The sequence below is a fragment of the Lissotriton vulgaris genome, chromosome 1_2 (genome assembly GCF_964263255.1).
Source record: "Lissotriton vulgaris chromosome 1_2, aLisVul1.2, whole genome shotgun sequence".
NCBI classification, from domain to species: Eukaryota; Metazoa; Chordata; class Amphibia; order Caudata; family Salamandridae; genus Lissotriton; species Lissotriton vulgaris.
This window is the reverse complement of record NC_141686.1, coordinates 266,273,657-266,290,592: the sequence shown is the minus strand read 5'-3', so window position 1 is coordinate 266,290,592 and position 16,936 is coordinate 266,273,657. Positions and strand designations below refer to the sequence as shown.

General features: G+C 44.0%; 1 protein-coding gene and 1 long non-coding RNA gene across 2 annotated transcripts in view; one reads left to right on the top strand and one right to left on the bottom strand.

The window, feature by feature from the left end:
- LOC147736465 (glial cell line-derived neurotrophic factor-like) overlaps positions 1-16,936 on the top strand; it is a 207,868-nt gene that overhangs the window by 124,026 nt on the left and 66,906 nt on the right. Inside the window, exon 2 of the mRNA XM_086953193.1 lies at positions 4,924-5,012. Within this exon, the coding sequence (XP_086809319.1) occupies positions 4,938-5,012 (75 nt within the window). The 5' untranslated portion in view covers positions 4,924-4,937. The remainder of the gene's footprint in view (positions 1-4,923; positions 5,013-16,936) is intronic.
- LOC147736466 (uncharacterized) overlaps positions 1-16,936 on the bottom strand; it is a 259,360-nt gene that overhangs the window by 189,986 nt on the left and 52,438 nt on the right. Inside the window, exon 2 of the long non-coding RNA XR_015307560.1 lies at positions 5,465-5,552. This is a non-coding gene — a long non-coding RNA (uncharacterized LOC147736466). The remainder of the gene's footprint in view (positions 1-5,464; positions 5,553-16,936) is intronic.

Below are 16,936 nucleotides of genomic sequence, written 5' to 3'. Positions count from 1 at the left end.
CCTGGAGAAGAGAAACAACACCGGACAACATGACCACCCTCAAGCTTGCCACCCGGAAGCACCACCAACTGATCCGCGCCACCAAGAAAACTGCATTCAAGGACCGGCTGGACAACAACGCACACAACTGCAAGGAACTCTTCAACATCGTGAAAGAGCTCTCCAACCCCAACGCCGGAAACAACGACATCACCCCATCGCAAGACCTCTGCAACTCCCTCGCCTCCTACTTCCACAACAAGATCGCGGACATACACAACAGCTTCAGCACTCAACCGACGCACGCCACGACCGAACCACCGCCCCCCACCACCACCCTCCGCGCCTGGACTCCGATCAGCACCGAAGACACCGTCCGCATGATGAACTCCATCCACTCCGGATCTCCGACCGACCCCTGCCCTCACCACGTCTTCAACAAGGCCGACGCTGTCATCGCACCCCACCTGCGGGACATCATCAACACCTCCTTCGACACCGCCACCTTCCCGGAGAGCTGGAAGCACGCCGAACTCAGCGCTCTACTAAAGAAACCAACAGCGGACCCCACCGAACTCAAGAATTACCGCCCCATCTCGCTCCTCCCGTTTCCAGCCAAAGTCATCGAGAAGACCGTCGACAAACAGCTGGACGCCTTCCGTGAGACGAATGGATCCCCCGACCCCTCACAGTCTGGCTTCCGAACCAACCACAGCACCGAGACCGCCCTCATCGCTGCCACCGATGACATCCGAGCCCTGATGGACAACGGAGAAACAGCGGCTCTCATCCTCCTAGACCTCTCCGCGGCATTCGACACTGTCTGCCACCGCACCCTAGTGCAGCGCCTCAGCAACGTCGGAATCCAGGAGAAGGCACTGGAATGGATCATCTCCTTCCTCGACGGAAGAACACAGAGAGTCCGTCTACCACCGTACAAGTCAGAGGCCACCGAAGTCATCTGCGGCGTCCCTCAAGGATCCTCGCTGAGCCCCACCCTCTTCAACGTCTACATGAGCCCCCTCGCGGCCATCGCACGCCAACACAACCTCAACATCATCTCCTACGCTGACAACACCCAGCTGATCCTCTCCCTGACCAACGACCCGGCCGCCGCCAGAGCCAACCTTCACGAAGGGATGAAAGACGTAGCCGAGTGGATGACGACCAGCCGCCTGAAACTGAACTCAGACAAGACGGAAGTCCTCATCCTGGGCTCCTCGCCCTCCGCCTGGGATGACTCCTGGTGGCCCCCCGCCCTGGGCACCGCACCCAAACCGACAGACCACGCACGCAACCTGGGCTTCATCCTGGACTCCTCCCTCTCCATGACCAGACAAGTCAACGCCGTCTCCTCGTCGTGCTTCAACATCCTGCGCATGCTACGGAAGATCTTCCGGTGGATCCCCACCGAGACCAGGAAGACGGTCACCCAGGTCCTCGTCACCAGCCGACTGGACTACGGCAACGCCCTCTACGCCGGAACCACTGCCAAGCTCCAGAAGAGACTCCAGCGGATCCAGAACACCTCAGCCAGACTCATCCTCGACATCCCACGACACAGCCACATCTCCGGACATCTGAGAGACCTGCATTGGCTCCCCGTCAACAAAAGAATCACCTTCCGGCTCCTCACCCACGCACACAAAGCCCTACACGATCAAGGCCCGAGCTACCTCAACAACCGCATCAACTTCTACGCTCCCAAACACCATCTCCGATCTGCCAGTCACGCCCTCGCCGCCGTCCCCCGCATCCGAAGAACGACAACAGGAGGAAGGTCCTTCTCCTACCTGGCCGCCAAGACCTGGGACTCCCTCCCGACCGACCTGCGCCTGACCCAAGACCACCTCTCCTTCAGGAAGAAGCTCAAGACCTGGCTGTTCGAGCAGTAGCAGCACCCCCCCTCCCCCAAGCGCCTTGAGACCCTACGGGTAAGTAGTGCGCTCTATAAATGTCCTTGATTGATTGATTGACTAACTAACTAGCAAGAAAGGTATTTCCAGCTCCAGATGCGCTCCTTAGGATGATGAGATCAATATTGATCCCTTGTTTCGCGTGGAAACTACACAGAGCTAAACAAGAACATTGTTAATAGTGTGTTATTGCTTTAAGCTTGTTAAATGAATAATATTTTCCCACGCCTGTTTATTTGAGTGGTATGTTTATATTTTTCAGCAGGGTGTGGTTTGATGCATTCCATTGAGATGCCCGGTGTTTCTTTGTCATTGACTCAAGGATCGGATGTACAAATAACAGAATAGAGATTTTCCTAATAGCGATTTTTACTGAATTGCTTTTGGTAATCGCTATCCTTAATGTATAAAACTTTGGATTTAGTGGACAGCAAATAAACCCCCGTTATGCATATTAATGATGACCATCACAGGTATGCTGGCCTGCTGGGATCAGCAGATGACCATGTCTGTGATTGCTTTCAATTAAAGCAATCAGTTTGTCTTTGAAACTCAGCCTGTTTTCCTTAAAGAAAAAAGGACTGCATTTCAAAAGATAAATGTGAAACGCTTAAGTTTTATTTTTTAAGAGTTGCTCCGTGGGACCAACCCTTGCTCTTGAATTTTTTTTTTTTACATTCTCTAAGGGGAAGGGGCCTCATAGGGACTCCTTTCCTTTTGTGAATGGCTTACCACCTCCTTTGAGGTGTCGGTAAAATATTAATGTTTAGTGACTGCATTTTGGTAGCAAAACATTAATACACACCACTACAATTCGGTATTTGGAAGGGACGCCCCAAACACACTGGTTTCAAATACCGAATTGCAAATACAGAGTGCAATTCTTCGGAATTGCAGTTTGGTGTTTCTACGGGCTGTTGGTGACCTCAAAAATACTTTGTACACCGGGCCCTTAACTTTTATGCACTTATTTGCTCTCTGCGGAACTGTCTCGGCCATTCCTAGTGGCCTATCACAGACCTAGTAGAGATACTTTATCTCTACCTCATCTTTATGAATTCAAAGGTACTGCTCTTTTGAACCTTCCAAAACTGATCCTTTTAGGTGACTTCAGTGATCAGAGGAATAACATACAAGATCCAGCAGTCCCAGACTTTTACAAATGCAGGAGATCTTTTGGAGTTTCCCAAACTGTTCACAGAACAACCCACAATTTGGGCCCTCCTCTTGATCAAATCCGGTTCTCAATGAAATAGTTTGAAGTCTCTAACTTAATCCCTATGATCTGCACTGATCATTTTTCAAATTTCGAAAGAGACAAAGAGCAATGCACCTTTTGTAGTTTCAACAACCGGTGGCGCTCTTGGAAAAAAATATTTCAGCGAAATGTAGTGAAAATTAAAACAGATTGTTTAACTAACAACATCAACTTAAGTTCAACTGAAGAAGCATTAACATTTGTCAGTGATAATTTAACAAGTGTACTTGATAGGGTGGCACATTAACACCAAATATAATTCAGAATAAATGGTTCCCCAACTCTCTACAACTATGTCACCTAAAAGTAAGACATTTACAAAACAAATAGAGAGCAACGTATTCCAAGGAGAGTGCCTTCAATTTCAAAGTAGAATTGAAATTATACAATAAACAAATATTTATAGCCAAATGTGACTATATTCAGTGGCAAAGTTGAGAGGTTTCTTATCTTATCAGAAAAATATTTAAAACCATAACATCTTTTTAGAGCCACAGTGTTTGTCGTCACAACAATTCTGTAAAGAATTGCCCTGTTATTTTTATCTAAAGCCCAAAAAATGTACTTGGAGACAAGAAATGATTATTAATATCTTCCTTATGATCCTCTCCCCACTGAAATAACCATGTCAGCAGTAAATTAACTATATTGACACTTAACACCATTAACCCAGGCTCTCCAGATGATTTCTGTCTGCCATGTTTCTTTCCTACACCCCTATATCGAAGTCATCACCCCAACTCTTATGAAATAGAGTGAACTATTCACCATCTCTTTGTGAAGTTTCCCTGGAGTGGATGAAAGGCTTAATACCTCTTCTTCTGTATTATCGCTTTGAGGCACTCACTGATCAGTGTAAGAAACTTCTGCTCCAGTGAGCACAAATTGACATATTACATAAGGCGTGGATATGTGGCAACGTTTGTTGGTGTTATTCCCGTCGCCGTGAGATCCCTCTTTACAATAATAGCTGTACCTCCTCCCGGTGCCGCCCTTTCTTTTTTATTAGAATGAAAACACCCTGGGAGGGCTTGCACGGAGCTATGTAGAGGCAGAAACTCTAGGCACAGGCGAAAATCCCTAATTGCCTCACCGGGCTTACATCATTTCTTTATAGTTACATTCTGTACAGTCGCTCACCGGGTTGTAAACTTTGTGTCAGAGCCATTGCCTTTTCCTGTAACTGTCGGTGAGTGTGGGGTCAACAACACACACAAGCCCTATATCTTCCGTGCCTGAGCCTTGAATTGTGTGGAAATGTGGCAGTGTGGCATTTGGCTGATCGAGTAATAGGGCGGCAGAGTCTCCTCGGCCTCAGATCAATATTATGTTATCTGTGGCAGCTGAAAGTGCTGGTTCTGGACTCTCGCTTCCTCCCCAGCACTGGGGCACGCAATTGAACGCACAACACAGGAAGCTCTGAAACTCATGTCTTTATTCTTCGGCATGCAACCGTTAACTGAATGCACTACGTCATAAACTTTATTGACCACACCCAGATACCTTACAACTGGTTACGTAACTTTGTAAGGAGTCCGCGGAGGACCACAATGATCACACAGCAGTACATGTACTATGTAAAGGGTGGAAGCCTGGACGAGAGTGGTCAAGAAGAGCATTGGATGCCAGAAAATCAGATAGCTGGCCCACAACCTGTGTATTCTGTTGCTATTAGCAGAAGAATCTCCTCCTTACGTTTGATGCTTGACTTTGTGACTCACTGCACAAGAGTAGCCTGCATCCATTTGACGGCTTGGTTTGTGTTTCTAGATTGGAAGGAGCCGATGATCCAGGAGCTGGAATTGCAATTCATGGGAACAGGATCCCAATCCGGGAAGAACCAGCACCAGGGCTGTAAGGTAAGCACGGGGTACAATAGCAGGGGAAGTCTGCTCATTGGGAATGTGTGGCTAAGAGACCTCAGAGAGAGATGCACGTGTGTTGTGAACACGCACCTAGGAGCCCAAACAAAGACATGTAGGTGGTCTATGGCCATCTGTCTGTGAAGAGCACAGTTCTTTAATAATATATATATATATATATATATATATATATATATATATATATATATATATATATATATATATATATATATATATATATATATATATATATATATCAGTCCCAGGGTTGCAAGTTACACACAAAAAAGCCATTGCTTTAGAAATCTGCAAATTCTGAATGTAGCTCTGTGCCCAAAGAGGATTGTGGAGGTGAATTAAGCGACATGTTTTTGCAGGTTCACCAGCAGAAATGCCCCAGATTTAGACACCCAAAACACACGGGAAAGTCCAAGCGGAAGTTCACTTACCAACTCGACCCAGGAAGTCAGGCAGACTGTAGTCCATGTACCTTTCGCTCTGTACTTGAGGATGATGCTTATAGGATAACCATCAGTCCTGTGTGAAGCAGCAGAAGCATTTTATTGACAGTGAGTTCCAGAGCCCCTATTGGTCCAACACATACAAGAAATACACACTATATATATGAAATGCTTTACTAAAACTCATGCCTTGATCTAGTACAGACTATTAGAGAAGATGTTCCTACATAAATAAATAAAATGGTTGTAATTAAACATGCGGTTAAACAGTATATTAAAAACAGCAACATTAGATGGTGCTAAGATGTTATTCATTATATCATCTTGGTGGGAAAAAAACAAGCTATGGTAGCCACCCTTTTCTTGCCTCTAACAAAAACTTGCCTGCATCAAAGTTCTTATATGAGCTTCTCAGATTAACGCTAGCATGCAAACCTTTCTTGGATAATAAAGTCATTTTAAAAAAGCACAGCGTTGTGAGAAGGTCGAAACTTGGCTCAATTGTGGCCTTCTAAGTCGCGAAAGGCATAGATAAAGCCGGCTCTGTGAGCTCATGGCGTTCAGCTAGGGTGCTTGCAGCATGCGGATCCATCGAAGTTCCCAACTAAAGCGGAGATGGTGCTGCCTGAAAATGCTTTTGCATCAGAATAAAATACCCTTTTCTTGTCCTATGAAAAGGCCATACCTTATGATTAATGATATAAAATGCAATAATTACCCTCTGAATTCTGGTGCACATTTATAAAAATGTGATACCATAATATAGCCTTAGATCCTGACGTAGCCGCTCTACTGGCCATTTAATGCCATCCGGCGATAAAGGTCTGAGCGGAAGGCTCGTGTGGCCTTTAATGGCTCGTTGAGTCCGCTATGGAGGGCTCTAAGGCTATTAGACTATTCCACCCCTAGAGGGCAGATTGTTCTAATTTGTAAAAACAAAGGCCTCTCAGAGCCCAAGGGGATTTAAATCCCTTCGGGATCCGAGCGGCCTCTGTTCACAGAAACAGGTGTGAAAGGAAAACAACATTGGTTGCTCTCCGGGCTTCTACTGGCCATTAGAAGCCCGAAGCACTCCATTGTCTACAATGAAGCTCTCAACATTCAAATGTTCTCTTTTACATTAATGCATAATATATTAGCAATCGCTGTTCAACGTTATAATAAACGTCTGGCATTAAACTGAATGAAGCAGAAGTTTATGAATGAGAAATGAGCATATGAATGCATGGATGTAAGAAATGCAATGAGGGGCACATGAGCTGAGAAGCGTAAAGCATGCAACACAAGGAAGCATGGCTACTCGGAGCATGTGAAGAGCAAAGGGGCCTTGTACAACAAGTCACCCACAAAAGTAAACCATCGCCAGGGCATCGGGCGATCCATGGGCATGACCATAGCAGAAGCACCTTTTATTGTGAATCTATGGCTAGAAGCCAGTAAGGAGGCAGTGATGGTATACGGTTGCACAGTCTCTGAGAGCATGTGAAATGTATAGTCCTACGGTAAATGATGTAATTTATGAGAATGAATCATGTTTAGCATCTTAAGAAAGATTTTGTTAATCAATGAATGATGAGTCGTGGATCCTCACGGATACTCAATGGGGTCTTGATATAAAAACCCTATTTCCCCTTCCCAACAAACACTGAATATTTCAGGAACACGTTTACTATTGAGTGTCTTATCCATTTACAGATTATAAAACATGCTTAAAGTTTAATGCCTTTACTACTACTCGTTTTTAGTTATCAGCTCCTGGGATGAACAACATTAATAATTCACTCTGCTTTATCATAAATCCTGAAACAGGGTCAATTGGAGGCTGATATAACACCTGATCTTAACTGTCCATTAATTCTTAAAGAAGAGATACTGATACACACAGCTTTTCAGCTCTTACCTGCTCACCTTTCATCTGGGTGACTTGGGAGTTAAGAGCTGAAAAGCTGTGTGTATCAGTAGCTCTTCTTAAAGAATATTTATATATATATATATATATATATATATATATATATATATATATATATATATATATATATATATATATATATATATATATATATACGTCCGTTGTAGTCTCTCCCACCACCTCGACAGCGAGAGAAAAAGACCACGCAACTCCAGTGTTTATATTAGGCAAGTTGATTTATTTTCGTCAAGCCACCAGATCCGACGCGTTTCGGGCGTCCGCCCTTGATCACAGATCGTCAGATAAGTATTTTTTCACACTTTATATATATTTTTTTCCCGTTTTTTTCAAACCCATTACATCAACACCCCTTGTGACTATAGATGTGGAAGACATACTACAAACATTAGGCTAAGTAGTCTGTTTTCTAATGATGTTCTCTACATATATTTTAAAATTGCAATTCGTTTAAAAATGCATAAGTGTTTAAATTTAAAACATATGTTGCTATATACAAGATTAGAAAGGGAGTATAACTGCATAAATGCTGTACAGCCAACATGTAAAGTAGCAGAACAAAAGAAAACCAAATTAATGGTTTAAAATCCAAGTGTGCAAATTACGCAAAAGATTTTTTGGTGAAACATAGAGCATATAAAGTGCTATGTGCAAGGTGCAAATTTCGCAAGCAATCAATAACTGTGCAAAATAACGCATTGTAAACAAGAATCTGTAAACAATCGAACACTGTGCAAAATCACGCATTGTAAATAGTTCTTGGAACCCATATATAGATTCACTACATAATGGTAATGGTTCTGTTACATACATATGTTCCTTATTATTACTGCATAAATGCTTATTTGTGTGGTTGGCTCATGTACATAATATCTTGCATTGTGCAACTCTATAATGTCAAAACAAAATTGCAAAAAAATATATATGAAGTAGAAGAGATCTAGCCTAAGGACTACTTATCATCATGCCCCTTTGTCTATGTCTTATAATATGTAGTGCCCTCTTCTATGTGGCTATCTATCATCCAAAAAGGAGGAAGATAGAAATAACAAATTGGAAAAAATATATCAAGAAAATTAATTCGTAATTGGTGCTGTTAAGATAATGTGAAAAGGTAGAAATAAAATATTTTTTCAGAAACTCATAGGTAAGGAAGACGGTTGAGGCAGGAAGCTCCACAACCAATCTAGCCAATATTTGGTGCTCTCTATATTAGAGGAATACATGAAGGTCTTCATTGGTATTCAGACCATTAGGGAAACGACTATCTAGTTGCAGAATAAACTGGGATTCAAGTCTTCTCAACATTTTGTCACAATCACCTCCCCTGCGGGGTCTGGACACTGCGGCAAACACAAAGTATGTAAGACATTGTAAACTATTATTGTGGACTGCCTTAAAGTGTCTTGCCACAGGGTAGGAGCTATCATTGTTAACTATTGCTCTGAGGTGTTGTAGTATCCTGACATGTACCTGTAGTCGGGTACTACCCACATATCTAAGACCACAGGTGTATGTCAGGATATAGACTGCAAATTCGGTTTTGCAATTGAAGGATCCCATGATTTTGATTGGGGTGGGATTAAATGGTGTAAAATACTCTTTGGTATTAATCCCGAACTTGCAGGCCCTGCAATTAGGACAGCAAGTAAACCCTGGTCGAAGCATCCAATTGTCTTTTATGGTTAGTTCAGGGAATTCTCTGCTATTTTGGGTCCTAAGGCAAGGGCCTCTTCTATATGTTATGTTCGGTCCTTCTGGCAATCTAGGTGACAAAACTAGGTCTGTTTTTAAGACTGGCCATCTTTGTTTTACAATTGATCTGATTTTCCTTTCCTGCTTGTTAAAGGTCATAATTAGTCTAGGGGCCATTATTTCTGTGCTTGAGTTAGAGATAATATCAGTATTGTCAGATGTAGTTTCAGTTGCCAATAGAGATTCTCGGGATCTTGCTTTAGTTTTGGCAACGGCTTGTTTAAGGATGCATTCTTTGAATCCTCTGCATCGGAATCTTTCTAGGGATTCCTCCATACATCTGCTGAAATCTGTTTCCGTACTACAGATTCTCTTGAGTCTCAAAAGGGGATATTATCAATAATGTGTTTGGGGTGAGCGCTGCTGGCATGAAGAATGCTGTTCCCAGCAGTGCTTTTGCGGTGCAATTTAGTGGCCAGTTTTCCTTCATGAATGAAGACCTTAACATCTAGAAATTCAGCTTCCACATTGCTGATGGATGATGTGAATTTAAGGTTTTGGTCATTGACGTTAATATTTTTGATAAAGTTTTCCGCACTCAATTTGTCCCCTCTCCACAGAACAAACACATCGTCAATAAAACGCATCCAATGGACTACGTTGTTGTTCATTAAGGCTCCATATGTGCGCTTGAGTACCTGCTCCTCCCACCAGCCTACGTGTAAACACGCATAGCTGGGGGAGAAGCAGGCACCCATCGCTACACCACGTTGTTGCAAATAGATCTCCCCGCCAAACATAAAGAAATTATTATGAAGACACCAAGTAATTAGTTCCAACAGCATTTTGTTATGTTTGTAACAATCAATAGTTCGTGTTCCCAGGAAGTGTTCTAATGCTCTTAAACCAGTTTCATGTTCGATGCTTGTATAGAGAGACTCTATATCGAGTGTTATAAAAAGCAATTCATCATTCCAGGGAACATTTCTAATTTTGCTGATGAAATGGCCAGTGTCTTTTATGTATGTAGGCAGGGTTTTTACCATGTTTTGCAGGAAATAGTCAATGTATTCCCCAATGTGTTCAGCAACACTGGATATGGCAGAAATGATCGGGCGACCAGATACAGGAATGGTTTTTTTATGTACTTTTGGTAATAGGTATAGTTTGGGAAGTACGGGTGATTCGACATGGAGAAATTCATGTTCACATTTGGACAACATACCTTCTCTCTTCCATTTGTATAATAGTTTTTTCAGCGATTCCTTTGCCTCATTATACATTTTCATGTTTGTTTTTGTGTAACAAGCCCCATCGCCTAGTTGTCTTGAGGCCTCTTGAATATAGTCTGTTTGGGGCCAGATCACCACGTTGCCTCCCTTGTCTGCCATTGTTACAATAATTTCTTGGTTCTTGTTCAATTTTTTAACCAAAGTCATGTATTCCTGTTCCTTTAGGCTTTTGTAGCGTTTTCGGTGCTTTACCTTGTGATAAAGTTGTTTCAGATCTTCCACTATAACGCCGTGAAACGTGTCTATAGCATCCTTAGGCATGTTTGGTATGAAGTGTGGCTCAGGGGTTAGAGGCGGCAGACCTGGAGCTTGAGTTCGGCCCGGGACCAGGGTTCAATTCCCCACCTCGGCGGGTCTTGGGCTCAAAATTCCACGGACTCATTAATTCTCGCTCCGGTGCCTTCTCAACTCACGGGTTCACACTCTGCGACTCTGGGCAATAGCTTGCTTAATCTCCACAACGGCCCCTCGCGGTGGGATGCCTGGCTTTCACCTTGTGGATACCCTGCCAGGGTTATCTCACAGGGGAATACCAGGACGGGTTCCCTAAGCAAGCGCTGAGATGCCCCAGGGTAAGTCGTGCGCTATATAAGTTTCATTCATTTCAAGTTAGATTTGGGCTTGAAGGGGCTCATACCCATTCCAATTTGTGCCATGTTTAATTCTTCTTGAGTAGAGGATGACTCATTGTTGGTTGTTGTGGGCACAGCCAATTGGTGCATTGTTAGAAAAGTTTGTGTGTCTCCCGCTTGAACATTTGGATTTTTTTCAACTGTTGTCCCTTTTGCACCAGTTGTATTGGGTTTGGTAGCTAAGTTTTCCTTCAAGCCATCTTTAATGTTAAAGAATTTCATTAGTTTCAGCTTACGAATGTAGCAAAATATATCAACCCGAGCCTTTGTGTAATTGAAGTCAGAGACAGGACAATATGTTAGTCCCAAACTGAGGATTTGTTTCTCCGCCTCAGTAAGTACTGTCTCAGATAAGTTGATGATGACATTGTTATTTATTTCTTTTGCCGCCAATACTGCCGCGTTGTTTTTTTTGGTGATTTTTTGTTTTTTGCGGCGGTTCCTTCTCCTTTTGTTACATTCAGATCTTTTTTCGGCTGCTGTTCTTGTCGCTTCCGTGGTCTTAGGGTCTGCAGGCGGTCCGAGACTAAAAAATCAATCTCTTCTCCTAGATTCAAGATTGTAGTGCTTACTTCCAGGGATTGCCCCTCGCCGTCATCCGATGTTGAGCCACTGGTCAGTGATTCGATCTCACTGATTTCTGCTGCATCGTCACTTCTGGCTCCCGCATTGGCTGATGTTGAAGCCGAGACATTAGATTGTTGTTTCAGTGCATTTTTTCCAATTTGCTGTGCTAATTTTGTTTTTTTGGCTGTTTCATATTTTTTTGCAAATGTGAAAATGCGGCCCTGGGCATAATCCTCCTTGTCTCTTGCAAATTTAAATATTTTGCGTGTTTTGATTTTCTCCTCTTGTAGTTTTAGTCTGTCATCAATTTCTTTCCGAGTTGTTGTAATGAGTTCCCTGGGTTCAAATGGAGCCAGTGTCTCATTGATGTTATCAATTTCTTTCATCAGTTTCTCCCTGTCAATTACAGCATATTTGACAAGGATCTGAATTAGTTTGCTCAAGGAGTCTAAATTCGTTTGTCCCCACTCTTTTAGCATCTCGGGATTTGGGTCTTCGTAGCTGGGGCCAGAAGTATTCGAAGGCCTCTTGGGACACGACCCTCCTCCAAGTATTTTGTGAGGGATTTGTGCTCCCACCACTTCGTAAGTTCCTGACGCATGCATTTCTCAAGCCGTTTCAATGTCGTTTTTATTTTGCCCTCCTCCGTGTCGTTGTTTACATTCGGCGCGGGTTTGATGTTTCCCGGCTTCGTGGGCACTTTGGGTAGATTAGAATAGAGCACATCTGCCGCCGCCTCCCTTTCTCTTACAGTTTCCGCTGGCATGTTGCGGTTGGCTTGAAAATACTTATACGCAAAGATATTATTACAATAAGGCTTGAACGCGATTAGTTCCCAAAAGTCTTATTGTTATGTGCCTTAAAACTCCTCCCCACCGTTCACGATTCCGGATGCACTCACCGCTACGAGATTAGTCAATTTCAGCGTTTGCAGCGTTTCATCAGATGCATTTCGCTTGAGCCAATTCTCGTGGAGTTAGATTCCGGTTAGGAGCGGGGGCTGCTGCTTGAAGCTTTCCTTGGAGAAACAAACAAATCCTGGTTTAAGCGCTGCAGCCAGCTTATGGGGAGTGGAGTCGCCTCAGAAGCAACCACCTTCCGATTTCAAATGCGTCCGTTGTAGTCTCTCCCACCACCTCGCCAGCGATAGAAAAAGACCACGCGACTCCAGTGTTTATATTAGGCAAGTTGATTTATTTTCGTCAAGCCACCAGATCCGGCGCGTTTTGGGCGTCCGCCCTTGCTCACAGATCGTCAGATAAGTATTTTTCCACACTTTATATATATTTTTTTCCCGGTTTTTTTCAAACCCATTACATCAACACCCCTTGTGACTATAGATGTGGAAGACATACTACAAACATTAGGCTAAGTAGTCTGTTTTCTAATGATGTTCTCTACATATATTTTAAAATTGCAATTCGTTTAAAAATGCATAAGTGTTTAAATTTAAAACATATGTTGCTATATACAAGATTAGAAAGGGAGTATAACTGCATAAATGCTGTACAGCCAACATGTAAAGTAGCAGAACAAAAGAAAACCAAATTAATGGTTTAAAATCCAAGTGTGCAAATTACGCAAAAGATTTTTTGGTGCAACATAGAGCATATAAAGTGCTATGTGCAAGGTGCAAATTTCGCAAGCAATCAATAACTGTGCAAAATAACGCATTGTAAACAAGAATCTGTAAACAATCGAACACTGTGCATTGTAAATAGTTCTTGGAATCCATATATAGATTCACTACATAATGGTAATGGTTCTGTTACATACATATGTTCCTTGTTATTACTGCATAAATGCTTATTTGTGTGGTTGGCTCATGTACATAATATCTTGCATTGTGCAACTCTATAATGTCAAAACAAAATTGCAAAAAAATATATATGAAGTAGAAGAGATCTAGCCTAAGGACTACTTATCATCATGCCCCTTTGTCTATGTCTTATAATATGTAGTGCCCTCTACTATGTGGCTATCTATCATCCAAAAAGGAGGAAGATAGAAATAACAAATTGGAAAAAATATATCAAGAAAATTAATTCGTAATTGGTGCTGTTAAGATAATGTGAAAAGGTAGAAATAAAATATTTTTTCAGAAACTCATAGGTAAGGAAGACGGTTGAGGCAGGAAGCTCCAAAACCAATCTAGCCAATATTTGGTGCTCTCTATATTAGAGGAATACATGAAGGCCTTCAGTGGTATTCAGACCATTAGGGAAACGACTATCTAGTTCCAGAATAAACTGGGATTCAAGTCTTCTCAACATTTTGTCACGATCACCTCCCCTGCGGGGTCTGGACACTACGGCAATCACAAAGTATGTAAGACATTGTAAACTATTATTGGGGACGGCCTTAAAGTGTCTTGCCACAGGGTAGGAGCTATCATTGTTAAATATATATATATATATATATATATATATATATATATATATATATATATATATATATATATTCTTTCATACCATGCTCATACGATTGAAGAAGGCGCTGACTCCGTGAATATGAATCCAAACTTTTATTCTTAGATCAGTGTCTGCTCAGACGCGTTTCGGCGTTGCCGCCTTGTTCACTACATATATATATATATGTTTTTAGCAAAGACCCTTCAATGAATATATATATATGGTGAGATGTGATTGGCTGCCAACACTTCAACCAGGATGTATTAAATGACAAAAAACCCTAAGGGGGCAGGGTAGGAATACCCTGACCCCCTAGGCCTGGTGGTATTTTTTTTTTATTTGCTATGAACTCTGTGGATTCAAGGCAAAAAAAATCAAAAGACAAGCTTGGTTTCCAGTGCTTGTTTTTTTTGTTTGCCCCCTGAGTGGGCCAGGTCCCTGGGGGAATGCTTTATATATCGTGAGCGGAGAGGTCTTGGGACAGATACTTATTGAGCACCGAGTAGTATAGCTTCCTGTCCTGAAGAACAAGTTACTTACCTTTGGTAACAATATATATCTGGAAGAAACAGTAGTTGGCATTAGATTCTTTACCTTAGAATATCCCTAGGCGTCAGACTGGATCCGGAAACTTTTGCGTAGCAGTACCCCTGCATGTCCGTAGGCGTCGCCTGCGGCTCGGCGTCCTTCGTTGGCGTCGTTTGAGCCGGGATGACGTAGCCGGAGTACTCAGACGCTGCCCTCACGCGCTGACGTAAGTTCTTATACACAGCTTTTCCACGCCAAAAACGCAGAGCCATGATAAAAACCAACACTGTTGCCATGAAACTAGGGCCCTGAAAGGGGATGCCCTTAACCCTAGATATCGGATCGCAGAACGGGGAGGATGGGTGGGGCGGTAAGGAATCTAATACTAACTACTGTTTCTTCCAGATATATCGTTACCGAAGGTAAGTAACTTGTTCATCTGAAAGAAACCGGTTAGTTTTAGATTCCTTACCTTAGAATAGATACCCCAGCAATACCAACCCCGGTGGTGGGTCTGCAAACCAATAATCACACCAGAAAGTCCTGGAAGACAGAACGGCCAAAGAAGCCATCCCTCCGGACTGGATTGTCCAGGCAGTAGTGTCTTGCAAACGTGTGCAGCGAGGCCCACGTAGCTGCCTGACAAATGTCCTGCAAGGGGACTCCCCGACCCAGGGCAGTAGTAGTCGCCGTGGCCCGAGTGGAATGGGCCCTCAGCCCAACAGGAGGTTCCTTCTTAGCCAAGGAGTAGCATGCCTTGATACACAACACGACCCACTGAGAGATGGTCCGCTTGTGTACCGCCCGTCCCTTCTTAGCGCCCACGTAACCAACAAAGAGTTGGTAATCCACCCGGAACTGTCGTGTGCGATCCAGATAAAACGAGAGCGCACGTTTTGGGTCCAGACGGTGGAGCCGCTCTTCCTCCTTTGAGGGATGCGGAGGCGGAAAGAAGGAGGGCCAGGTGATGGACTGCCCGATGTGGAAGGCTGTGACAACCTTGGCCAGGAAAGAGGGTCTTGTCCGCAACACAACCTTGTCCGGATGGACAGAAAGGAAAGGAGGTTTGGAAGAAAGAGCTTGGAGCTCACTCACTCTCCTGGCAGAGGTGATGGCGACCAGGAAAGCAGTCTTCAGAGTAAGACGGCGAAGAGAACAGTTATGAAGTGGCTCAAAGGAAGCGCACATCTGATAGGTAGAGATTCAGGTCCCACTGAGGCATCACGAATGGAACGGGGGAACATGTGTGTGATGCCCTTCAAAAACCTATTTACAATTGGGGACTTGAACAAAGATGGCTGATCAGGTAGCCTAAAAAAAGGCTGAAAGGGCAGAAAGGTAGCCCTTGAGAGTGCCCAGAGCAGAGCCCCGCTGGGCAAGAGAAAAAAGGAAGAGATGAACCTCAGAAAGAGGGTCCGAGAGAGAATCGACAGCCTTTGCTGTGCACATGCCACAAATCTGTTCCACCTGCAGGCGTATACCGACTTTGTGGAGGGACGCCTGGCTGCCAGAATCACAGTACAGACTTCAGGAGGCAAGTCAAATGGCCTCAACTGTCGGCGCTCAATCTCCAAGCATGAAGGTGGAGACTGGACAGGTTCGGGTGGAGAGCCATCCCCCGCTGCTGCGACAGAAGGTCCTCCTGAAAAGGCAGACGAACCGGGGGACCGACAGACATACTGAGTAGCTCGAGATACCAGTACCTTCGTGCCCCGTCCGGAGCCACAAGGATAACTTGGGCCCGGTCACGCTTGATCTTCTTCAGCAATCTGGGCAGAAGTGGTATAAGCGGAAAGGCGTACAACAGACCGCAACTCCACTCGCGACGAAAAGCGTCTCCGAGCGAGTGCCGCCTTGGAAATTCCAATGCGCAGAACTGATGACATTGCGCGTTCTCTTTTGTGGCGAATAGATCTAACCAAGGTGCTCCCCACGGCAGAAAGAGGCCTTGCGCCACATCCGAGTTCAGACGCCATTCGTAATCCATCATGCACCGCCGGCTGAGTTCGTCCACCCTGGCGTTCAGAGAACCTGAATGAATGAATGAATGAATGAAAGTGAATTTTTAGAGCGCGAATTGCTGCCCTGAGGTGTCCAAGCGCTAGCGGAACCTGTTGGTAGGGTGAGTGAGGTTGCAGACCAGGAAAAGAGGGAAGGAGAGCTGAGTTTTATGGTTAACACCTGCCAGGTGTTGAACCACCAGGGTCATGCCCTGATGTTCCAGCCAATTCCAGAGGCGCAGAGTCTCCTGGCAGAGGGTCCACGACTGCACTCCGCCCTGTTTGTTGGAGTACCACATGGCGGTGGTGTTGTCCGTGAACACCTGCACTACGCTCCCCCGGACAGAGGGGATGAATGCCTTCAGTGCTAGACGAATCGCCCTCAGCTCCAGAAGGTTGATATGGAGC